The 12126-nt window shown below is 37.5% G+C and overlaps 1 protein-coding gene across 1 annotated transcript in view; it reads left to right on the top strand.

Moving 5' to 3' along the window:
• The window catches only part of KCNH5 (potassium voltage-gated channel subfamily H member 5), a 245160-nt gene that overhangs the window by 26177 nt on the left and 206857 nt on the right, over positions 1-12126 (top strand). Inside the window, exon 4 of the mRNA XM_024567911.3 lies at positions 3529-3657. Coding sequence (XP_024423679.1) covers positions 3529-3657 — 129 coding nt within the window. The remainder of the gene's footprint in view (positions 1-3528; positions 3658-12126) is intronic.

The following is a 12126-nucleotide window of genomic DNA, read 5'->3' as shown; positions in this document are numbered from 1 at the left end:
TGATATATAATGGCAAAGCCAATTCTGATCCTTAGTGGGAATTGATGCAGTTTGGGACACACTCTAACTTCAGCACAGGGACTTGTTCCATGTTCAGTGAGTGCCTGTTGGATCTTGTGGGGCATAAATTATTCTTTCTAATTTATCTCACACACTTGTTCCCATTGGAATATTTGAAATTGAACTTGTTTGTCTTTTTAAATTAATAGACCATCATAGGGATAACGACAACCATGGTTATTGCTTCACAGTAGTGCACTCGGCAATGGGAACACAGCCTTTAGTGGTTTTTAAGGAAAGTCTTAACATCTTATCTTTCATTTTATGAATAGAATTAAGGCTGAGAGGTATTTCTCTTTGAAGTCAAACCCAAATGTCTGTTGGCTCATCACCTAGAAAACAGTCCATTTTCAATGATCAGCTCTATCCTCTGCGAGAGAAAAGTCAGGCTGTGTTTTTCTCCTTTTTTTAAATGAGGCCCAAATACATACTGATAATTCATAGTAAGATAATAGATTCTTACACCAAAATAGTAGATTCTTATGCCAAAATCCCCTTCTGTGTTCATATACTACTGGTATCCCTTACATGACTTAGATATATGTCTCAAGTTTAGCAAATAATTTAAGAACACTCCATATTACTAAGGCCATATCACTCTGACCCCTAAGCAGAATAAACAAATCTTTGCTTGATTTTGAAGCATAAAAACCTGTTCATAGTTTCTGAGTTTCTCAAAAATACCTCGGTGGAAATTCTGTCTGCTTATATTCTTTAAGTCATGTTAGCAATAACTTGAATTTTACATCTCCTCAGAAGTCTCCTTTTGAGCTGGTTTAGATTGTCTGCTTTATTTAATGGCTTGAAATAATTATGTGACCTTTGTAGAGGCCTGTCTGGTTCTTTTCAGATAAGTACATATATATATTTATCTGAAAAATATACACATATATATTCTGCTTAGAGCTAGTAAAAGATAGAGCCTATAGTACCAAAGATTAAAACTCCTATCTCCTTTCTGTGTAGTATCTGCATTGATATTTTTCCCTTAATATGAAGGAAAAATATTACCCATGTATTGTAATGGAGTTCTACTATACTTACAAACAGCTTTAAAAAATCTTGTAAATAGTTAGCTGAAAGCTTTTCAACAGCAGCTGAAAAGAGTGTATTCTTGTGACTTTGTAAAATGTTAATAGAAAAATTCACATGTCTGTAGAAAACTGTTTTGGAAATGCCTGAATGCCACCTCCTCCCAATACTTTCATTAAGTAATTAGGTTAAACACCATTTTGCAAGTGGGGAGATTGAGGTATCCTATTTAACATGTGTCACGACTGACATTTCAGCTTGCAACCTCTATTCTTCAGACCTATTGCTCTGATTAGCAGGGGGTTGTTTCTGCTGCTGGCAAAGAAACAGCAGCTCTGAGATGATGATTGAAAATGGCTCTTTGTGTCAATACAAAGGGCAGAACTGTGGTAACTGGGCCCACTCCAGATAATGCCAGGGTGCTGCCTTGAATTTCCAGCAGCGACAAGCCTCTCTGCTTAACCCTCCCAGATAGCTCATCCCCCTGAAACCCAAATTCAGAATATGGTTTTTTTCACCAGCCAGTTAGTAAGTACTTAGCCTACTTGGGGAAGTATGGCCCTGTAGTTCAACTTGATAAAAGTCCACCATGATATCAGAAAGCAATTTAAAAAAACACTCCTGACTGTATGGCACCATTTGAAATGTTGCTGTTTTCATAGAAAGATATGAGCTGCAAAATTATCTAGCTCAGATTTCTAACAGATCTTGGAAAACTACTTATGTGTCATGCCCTTTTCCCTCTGTTATGATGCTGTGGCCTCAAACTCACTATGAGGGAACAGCCATAGGCCATGTATCTCTGGGATCTGGGTCTGGTGATTTGTGAAACTGTGCACATCACTCAGTTCTTGGACACATTGTATAAAACAAGAAGCAGAAAACAAAGAAAAAGCCTCTCTAGAAGATGGTATAATTGTTTCTGAGGTCCCTGTGTCATCCTATAATGATTTTGGAAAGGACCATGTCCTTCCATAGGCCTCCTGGCCTTGCAAAGAACCTGCTTGTCAAAGCTTGCCCTGACTGGTGTAACTCAGTGGGTTGGGCATCTTCCCACAAACCAAAAGGTCACCGGTTCGATTCCAGGTCAAGGCACATGTCTTGGTTGTGGGCCAGGTCCCTGGTTGGAGGCATGCAAGGGGCAACTGATTAATGTTTTTCTCACACATTGGTGTTTCTCTCCCTTTCTCTCTCCCTTCCCCTCTCTCTAAAAATAAATAAAATCTTAAAAAAGAAAAAAAACAAACAAAAACTGAGTATTTCCAAAGAAATCTTCTCTCTCTAATTCTCTGACTTCTTGAACCCAGTAGTTAAGTCATGTCATCTTGTCTAAATGGCAAATTCCATTTTGTGGTGACATTATTATGTGACTTTTTTTAGCCACAGGTACGGAGGTGCTTCTCATTGGGTTTTCATTGGTAGCCACTAACAGGCTATCAAGTCTCACCTAGAAGCTCTTTATAGCCATAAAGATCACTCCCCAAACTCCAAACCTGACAAAGGCCTACATTTATGTCTTTAAGGCAGAATATTTGGAGAGGCTTACTGCACTGTGGCTTAGAGTGATATGATGGAAAATACGTCTTTTTGTTTCTGATGGAATATTCCTTCAGTGTTTTATCATTTAATGGATAATTACTCCTTTGAAGGCATGTCTCTTGCCTTCAAATACTTATTTGACATAGTGTCAGTTCCTGATTTGTTCAGAACCAAAGCCTCTAATGTTTTGAGAGACTCCTCTGGAGTCTGCAGGAGACATTTGTTTGAGGAAACTGGTGACAGAGTTCAGCCTCCTGCTTTGAGGAGGGAGGTAGGACACAGTGGCTCATAAAGACACTTGAGATTCTCAAGGGCTGGGAACATTTTTTTTCTTTAACATTGTTTTAAAGGCTTCAGGTAGAGCTCTGTGTACATAGGGCTTCAAGTGTCTCTGGTGTGGGGGTGCAGTCAAAACCATAGAGCTATCTTACAGGTCTGTCTGAGCATTTCACATGTTCCTCCCTGAGGAATACCCGCCAGAGCATCAGGTATTATGATTGAAGTCAGTTTGAAAACACGTCTGAAGGTGAAGCCTGTAGGAGTGGTCACACTTGGCGAGGCTATAGAAAGGAAGTTGTGGAGAGCAGCTGTCGAGCAGGGAGCAAGGCCTAAAGGTGATGTTGGTGTTCCTTCAGTAGCGAGGCTGCCTTTGTGCTCCTGCATTGTGCTTTACTTTCAAATTTTGCTATTTTGGGTTGAAAAATATGCTTATTAGTTATTGAGCAACTGGTAGTTATACAAAATTAAAATTTTTTGGATTCTTTTTAGCAATGAAAATACTTTTGTTTTGTTGCTAGTTCCTGGCATAGTAGTTGGCAGCTGAAGGAAGAGAGAAGGCAGCAGACCAGCCATTACTGTGGCTTTGTCACACTCTATTGTCCTTTCTTTCTCTTCCAGGAACCCCTGTTTGGTTTTATATGCAAATTGCACCAATAAGAAATGAACATGAAAAGGTGGTCTTGTTCCTATGCACTTTCAAGGATATCACATTGTTCAAACAGCCAATAGAGGATGATTCAACGAAAGGTAATTTTCAAAAGAATTACTACACTTAAGAATTAGGCTGTGATTTAAATATATTATTATTATTTTAATAAAATCCATTGGTTAAACTTGAAGACAAAATTGCACTATGTGACCCTTATTTTGCTTTACATTCATACTAGTCTGTCCAAATCAGTTTTTTTCCATTATAATTTTTGAATGAAATAAAAAGTTAAAATGATAGTTACTTAAACTATAATAAGAAGAATTGGGAAAAGACATAAGGAAGAGATTTCATAGAACATTATTTAGCATTGATGTAATGGGGATTTCAACAACTTCTAACATGGTGAGTTTTAGAAAGCAAAAATATAACTTGTGGGATGGCTTGGTGAAGTCTTATTGGAAAACAGTTGATTAGTTGATTGTTAAATTGATTCAAGTTTAATTAGTTAACTTTTTCAGGTTACTCTTCACCTTTTATTTACTTGGCTGTTGTAGATTCTCCTGAGTAGATGTTGCTAGATTATGTAAAAGACAATTCTGTCATCAAGAGAATGTCTGGAAAGTGAAAACATTCTAATTGGAATCTCATTGGCTGTAATACTCAGAGAGGCTTCTCTATAGAATACAGTAGTCAGTGGCATGTGCTTCTACTCTCCTTTGCTCTCATTTTATTCTCTTCATTATGTTTAAACTAGAAGTTGGTGTCATATGAATGAAGAATTTCAAATATCCTTAGAAGTTTCTATGAAATATTATTTTTAACAATCTCTTAGGAGACTAAAAATTAAATGTCTTCCTTTTTGCATTTGGCAAACATTGCCTTTTCTTACCTCTTTTTAAGAAACTGCCAGGAAAGCTTTAATCTTTCCAACTGTGATTATAATTATAGAAAAATTACATTACACTTATTTTCTGTAGATGAAATTAAATATATATCACCTGCCTACCTGCTTAGTTTCCTATTAGCATCAAATCCAAGGAAAATTTTATGGTGTGCAAACCTTTGAAAGCATGACACAGAGCAGTTCACTTGTGAATGTTTCCGAAAATGTGTGTATTTAGTCATCTCCTGGAAGAATGAATAAAAGCATTCACTTTTAGACCTGCCCTACCTATTTCTAGGCCTTTATTCATCCAGCCAGTGTCTAGGAAGTTTAGGATAAATTTAAATACTATTTTTAATATAGTAGTCTTCTAATGGAATAGTCTTCTCATTAATGATCATTTGTTTCTTTAGAAATCCAAAGTGATCCATCCAATAGCAGCAGAATACATTTTCTTCTCAAGCTTACATGGAACATTCACTAGGTAGATCATATTCTGGCCATGAAACACACCTTGACAAATTTAAAAGAATACAGATCTTACCAAATATGTTCTTAGACAACAATGGAATTAAACTAAAAATCAGTGACAGAAAGGTAGGTAGAAAATCCCCAAATGTTTGGAAATTAATACCTTTCTAAATATCCCATGAGTCAAAGAAGAAACCTTAAGGGAAATTAGAAAAATATTTTGAACTAAATGAAAATAAAAATACAACTTATCAAGTATGTGGGATGCACCAAACGTATTGCTTAGAGGGAAATATGTAGCATTAAATGCATATATTAGAATAGAAGAAAGATAAAATTGATAACCTAAGCTTCCACCTTAGGAAAGTAAGCCACAGGAGAGCAATTTGAGCCAAAGCAAGCTGAAGACAATAAATAAAATTAGAGCAGAAATCAATGAAATAGAAAACAAACAAACAAAAAATTAGAGAACATCATTACAACCCAAAGCTGATTCTTTAAAGAGATTATTAAAGTTAATAAACCTCTAGCCAGGCTAACCAAGAAAAATGGAGAAGATTCAAATCACCAGTATCAGAAATTAAAGAAGGGCCATCATAACACACCCCATGGATGTGAAAGCATCATAAAGAAATACTTTGAACAACTGTACAGCCACTGAATTGGCAACTTAGCTAAAATGGGCCAATTCCTTGAAGACCCAAACTACCAGAATGCACACTAGGGGAAATAACTTGAATTGTCCCATAGCTATTAAGGAAATTGAATTAATAATTAATCAACTTCCACAACAAGAAAATACCAGGTACATATGTTTGCACTGTCAAATTCACAGTCTTTTCTGGAAAATAGAAATAGAGAGAACCTTTCTCATTCTATGAGGCCAGTACCAAATGCAGAAAAATATAATCCAAGAAAGGAAAACTACATACCAGTATTTCTCATGAGATGCAAAAATCCTCAACAAAATGCAATCCAACAATGTATTAAAAGAATTACATATGATGACCAAGTAGGATTTACTCCACATATGCAAAGCTGGTTCAACATTTAAAAATCAATCATTGTAATTCACTATATCAACAGGCTAAATAATAAACATAATAGATCATATCAGTTTGCATAGAAAAAAGCATTTGACAAAACCCAACACCTGTTCATGATAAAACTTTTAGAAAAGCAGGAATGGAGAGTAACTTCATCAACTCCATAAGGAACATCTATGAAAAACCTACAGCTAAGAGCTGATGATATCTGTTGTTTTCTCTGATTTACACTAAGTGATGTCATGGCACAGCTAATGTTGGCCAAAATGAGTACAGTACTTTTTCATAGTTTTGATCTGCTGAACATTTATGGTGGTGTCAGCAGCTTTGTAGCCTATTTATGGAAAGTGAAAGTTGGCAGCAATTTACAATGATGTTGCGGAAAGGATGTTAATATTAAGGATTGACTTCTATTTTTCAAATCAATGCTTCTCCATTCTTCTGCCTTCACCTCCATCTCTGCATCTGCACATCAGAATTACAGAGTTCTTTGCCAGGCACAGTCTCATAAATGCATAATCCATTCTTACAAAAAAAAAAAAGAAAGAAAAAGACATTTGAATACATTCCAGGCAACTTGATTTTGAACTATGTGTTTGATAGACATGTAAATTAGAATCTATAGGAAATCAGACCCTATTGTGGAAAGAATTAAACTATCTCTTTCCAGTTTTTGTAGAGGAAAAGCTTATTTTGAATAGACTTTTATTTTGAGACTCCTCCATACCTTTCAAATACACAACAGATTACTGAAGAAAGTATTGCACAAAGTAACTATGAATGGTGTATATGAGCAACTTTCTATTATTCATGTGAGCTGTAAATTTAATATGGAGAATTCAATAGAGATAAAATATTTATGCCATTAAGTAATCATCCTACCATTGCTATAAAGCTACCAGTATAGGAAAGCATGTTTTGAAACCTAGGCCAAAAAAAAAAAAAAAAAGTATCTTTTAACCTTTGGAGTAAAGGGGACCATGGAGCTTTTGGGAGATAGCAGATGAGATTTTGTGATAAGACCAAAATAGTAAAATGGATTGGGGCTAGAGAATTGAAGTTGGAGACAAGATTTACTTTTCATTTAGCCTTGGGTAACTTAACCAGAGTCACTTAACGTGAACTTTTTCATGACTTTTCTAGGAATATTTTAATCTCCTTGTTTATCTATTTTATCCATTTTGAAAACCAAAAGTATAAGTCGAGCACACAGTATGGGGCAGGCACTGTTCTAGGTCCTGGAAATAGAGTTCCTTCCCTCACATCTTAATGGGGGGACCGACAAACAAATATGTGTAAAGTGAAAGTTTTCTTCTGATTATTTGTATTTTCTCAGTAATATAGGAAACATGATTATCAACTGAGAGTAAAGATGGGGAAGGAGGTGAGGAAGTGTTGAAGGTGTGAGGAAAGAGGTGTAGTATGAATGGTAATCTCTGAGTGTGAAGAGAGTGGACAAGGGAAATCCATCAGGTTTGTTAAGCAGCACTAAGGTCTACTTGAGGCCAGTGGTCATGAGCTTTAGTAGTGTCTGTGAGCATGACTGTGTGCTTTACTCCACCCATGGCTAGTCAAAGGTGTACAAATGTAGAAGTAGGTGAAGAGTTGGGTTTAACCAGAGTTGGAATTTGCTCAGGTGAGTAAGATGAAAAGATTCAGGGAGCTAGAGGATCAGGGAGAAGGATGAGAAGGATCAGGGAGTTGAGTATGCTTGCAAGAGAGTAGGTTGAGGGTGTTTACAAATGTTGACGGAATACTTAGGAAATTAAAGTTCTGCCTAGGATATAGGAAATTGTGTCTTGGAATGCAGAACAGACAAGTGAATCCATACACTGGCAAGCCAGGATGTAACTTTTAATCCTTCAGCAAGGACATTTTACCTTCTTAATGTGAAAAGGGGCCAGTGATGAAAGCAAAAGCCCACGTCCTTTGAGGATTTGCCAGATTGGTTAGAATTGATGTCAATCTCCTTCTACTTCTGCTGGTATTTTTACCAAGAAGCTCAGACATATGATTGAAAGACTTGAGTAAACTGGCTAGTTCTGAATTTTATTTAAAAATGATACCTGGGATAGTAACTATAAAGTAAGAGCAGTCAACTAATTTGAGTGCAGCTCTTCTTAAAATGAATTTTATGATCACTTAAACTTCATCCTAGATTGGTTTTTGTCTTTAAAATGAAGGGAACTGAATGATATCAACAATACCTTTGATTTATACTGTGATGGATGTTAGCAAAAACCATTGGAGGGGAAGGAAACAAGTTTTGAAGTAGTTAACATGTATCAGGAACTTTATGGTCTTTATCGTTCCTTTCTGCAATTCTGGAAATTACTGTTATTATCTCCACTTTACTGTTGAAGGCCCTGCCATGCAAAGTCAGACTGATTCCCAACCCCATGTTATTTCTATTGCATGGTGTGCCTCATCCTTTTCCGTGGAAACTTACTGTTTGGATTTTAAGGTATTCTCCATTTTTACTACAATTTTTTCACCTTAATGGTATTCTCCATTTCCCCCTGTTCTCCTTTTTTATTAAAAAAAATAAATAATAAAGCACAAGTTGAGAATACTCTGGTTCTGACAAAAGTGTACTGTTTTGAACTAAAAGAATTTATTGATCGTAATGCAAGGGGGCAAAGTGTTTTCGTCTTTTGTTTCTGGTATTGAGGTCTTGGAACTGTTGCTCAGATAAGCGTTCAGTGGTACCTGATACATTATTTATAATAGTACAAAAATTACAGCCAAGAAATCCATTCTGTTGATTAGCCATATGTGTTCTAAAAGAGATGGCCCAAATCTCTACCCATTTATACTGTGTAGTATTTTCAAACAGATTGTGAAACTGCCAAAAACACTTACAGTGTGAAATATCCTGTGCCACATAGTCATGGCATCTTTGTGCCAATAATTGAGACAAAAAAAATTTCTGTAGGATAAAAATAACAGCAAAAATAGCAACCTTCGCCTTGTGGGAAGCCAATGATTTTCTTTAGAGAGGAAACAACAGATGAAATATGAGTAATTATACCATGTAGTCTCTTTGGCCAAGAGTATAATTGTTTATATAAGCTTTTTTTCTTATGGATTAGAATCTTGTGTTGCAGTCTAGTAGATTGATTTAACTGCCTCTGTGACTTCCTTTTATTTTTAAGATTAAGCAGTCCATGACAAAGAGGTTAATTGCAACCCAATAGAGCTAAACTAATGTTTTATTAAGAAGGGGTTGGCATCCTGAGCTTTTAGGAGAACAGATATTCTCATAATATCATGAACAACCTACAGAGCAAGTATTCGGCTCTTCATATTCATCTGTCTCTTCACATTACCCCATATCGACCACATCTAAGTAACATCAGCAAAGTGTGCTGAATAATCAGTCACACAGATAGGTCTCTGTAAAGGTGAGCTCAGTAAGCATATCACTGGGGAAGTCAGAACTGCTGATGTGTTTTTTTCTCTGACCTAGACAGCATGGTTGCTCAACTTTTTCAGTTTGTACAGTGGGGGTTGGTGGCAGATCAAATGAACTAATTTAATAACATAGGTAGTTCTAGATGCATCCAAGAGCCCAGAGAGACAGGCCTGAGGAAATTCACTGTGGCATTGTCAGTGACAATGAAAAGTCTAGAGACCACTTACATGTCCACCTAATTCTCTGAGGTGATGAAGGGGCAGACAAGAATCAGTGCCATGTGGCTAGGTGTAGAGGTGGAGAGGACAAAAGGGAACTCGAAGGCTATTGTGTTTCTTATGGCTTCTGTTTCTTCAGTAACTTATTCAATGAGGTAATCTGCTGAAAGTGAGAACACGGGGCTGGTATAATGCCCTTGGGAAAAATGCTGACTATTTAGGACCGAGGACTATAAGGAAGCCCTAAACCTAGGAAATGGGAGAACATATGCCATTTAATGATTTGTATTCTTCCATGTGTCATTGAACTTATTCCTTCAATATATTCTTATATTTTTTCAAAATATTTTCTGGATGAACCTTATTATACACAGGGGATGAAAATAGACTTGTCTTTTACTTCTGGCCAAGATGGAGGCGTGGGTAGACACACTATGCCTCCTCACACAACCAAAACAAGGACAACAACAAATTTAAAAACAAAAGACAACCAGAACTGACAGAAAATCAAACTGTATGGAAGTCCAACGACCAAGGAGTTAAAGAAGAAACATTCATCCATCCATAGGAGGGGCGGAGATGGGCAGCCGGGCATAGAGGATTCATGGCAAGGTGGTGGCTGGTGGACCCAGTGAAGCTGCAGATTGCAGACTGGGTGGTCCCACATTCATGTGCAGGTAACCCGGGAGGAACAACTGGGGAGAGAGACAGACCACTCTACCCAGGGCTCCAGCGCAGGGAAATAAAGCCTCAAATCCTCTGACTGAAAACACCTGTGGGGGTTGAGGTGGCAGCAGGAGAAACTCCCAGGCTCACAGGAGAGTTCGTTGGAGAGACCCACAGTGTCCCAGAATGTACGCAAACCCACTCACCAGGAATCAGTGCCAGAAGGGCCCACTTTGCTTGTGGGTAGTCGGGGGAGTGACTGAAAACCGGCAGAGAGCAGAGCAAGTGGCATTGTTCCCTCTTGGACCCCTCCCCCACATACAGTGCCACAGCCAGCCAGGTGGGTTGCCTCGCCCTGGTGACTACTAAGGCTCCGGCCCTTTATGTGACAGGCGCCATGAGACGAAAAAAAAAAACGGCCCAAATGAAAGAACAGATCAAAGCTCCAGAAAAAATATAACTAAGCAACAAAGAGATAGCCAACCTATCAGCTGCACAGTTCAAAATACTGGTAATCAGGAAGCTCACAGAATTGGTTGAATATGGTCACAAATTAGAGGAAAAAATGAAGGCTATGCTAAGTGAAATAAAGGAAAATGTACGGGGAACCAACAATGATGGGAAAGAAACTGGGACTCAAATCAATGGTTTGGGCCAGAAGGAAGAAAGAAACATTTAACCAGAATAGAATGAAGAAACAAGAATTCAAAAGAAATGAGGAGAGGCTTAGGAACATCCAGGACATCTTGAAACGTTCCAACATCCAAATCATAGGGGTGCCAGAAGGAGTAGAGGAAGAACAAGAAATGGAAAACTTATTTGAAAACATAACGAAGGAAAACTTCCCCAATCTGGCAAAGGAAATAGACTTCCAGGAAGTCCAGGAAGCTCAGAGAGTCCCAAACAGGTTGGACTCAAGGAGGAACACACCAAGGCACATCATAATTACATTAGCCAAGATTAAAGATAAGGAGAGAATCTTAGAAGCAGCAAGAGAAAAGGACACAGTTACCTACAAAGGACTTCCCATAAGACTGTCAGCTGATTTCTCAAAAGAGACCTTACAGGCAAGAAGGGGCTGGCAAGAAGTATTCTAAGTCATGAAAGGCAAGGACCTACATCCAAGATTACTCTATCCAGCAAAGTTTTCATTTAGAATGGAAGGGAAGATAAAGTGCTTCCCAGATAAGGTTAAGTTAAGGGAATTCATCATCACTGAGCCCTTATTATATGAAATGTTAAAGGGATTTATCTAAGAAAAAGAAGATCAGAACTAAGAACAGTAAAATGACAACAAACTAACAGTTATTAACAACCACACCTAAAACAAAAACAAAAATGAACTAAGCAAACAACTAGAACAGGAACAGAATCATAGAAATGGAGATCACATGGAGGGTTATCAACAGGGGAGTGGGAGGGGGAGAGAAGGGGAAAAGGTACAGAGAATAAGTAGCATAAATGGTAGGTAGAAAATAGATAGGGGGAGGTTAAGAATGGTATAGGAAATGTAGAAGCCAAAGAACTTATATGTATGACCCATGGACATGGACTAAAGGGGGGAATGCAGGTGGGAGGGGGTGGGCAAGGCAGAGGGGAATAAAGGGGGGGAAATGGGACAAATATATTTAAAAAAAGAAAATAGAATTGTCTTTTAATCCAATACTGAGATGTACTAAGGGGTGCAACATCACCTGTCTTAGAAATACGAAACTTCAGTAAGTATAAGATTGACTTGGAAGTTTCTAAATATATTCAACGCAATTATAGTATTCAGTTGATGTAAAAAGGAGAAGTGATTGCAAGGAAATATTTTAATATATGTTTTGCCAACATATAGTTATTATCATCTGGAGACATTCTTA

This window comes from Desmodus rotundus, chromosome 7, assembly GCF_022682495.2.
Source record: "Desmodus rotundus isolate HL8 chromosome 7, HLdesRot8A.1, whole genome shotgun sequence".
NCBI classification, from domain to species: Eukaryota; Metazoa; Chordata; class Mammalia; order Chiroptera; family Phyllostomidae; genus Desmodus; species Desmodus rotundus.
The sequence above is the reverse complement of the archived record's forward strand: the minus strand, read 5'-3'. Positions and strand labels throughout refer to the sequence as shown.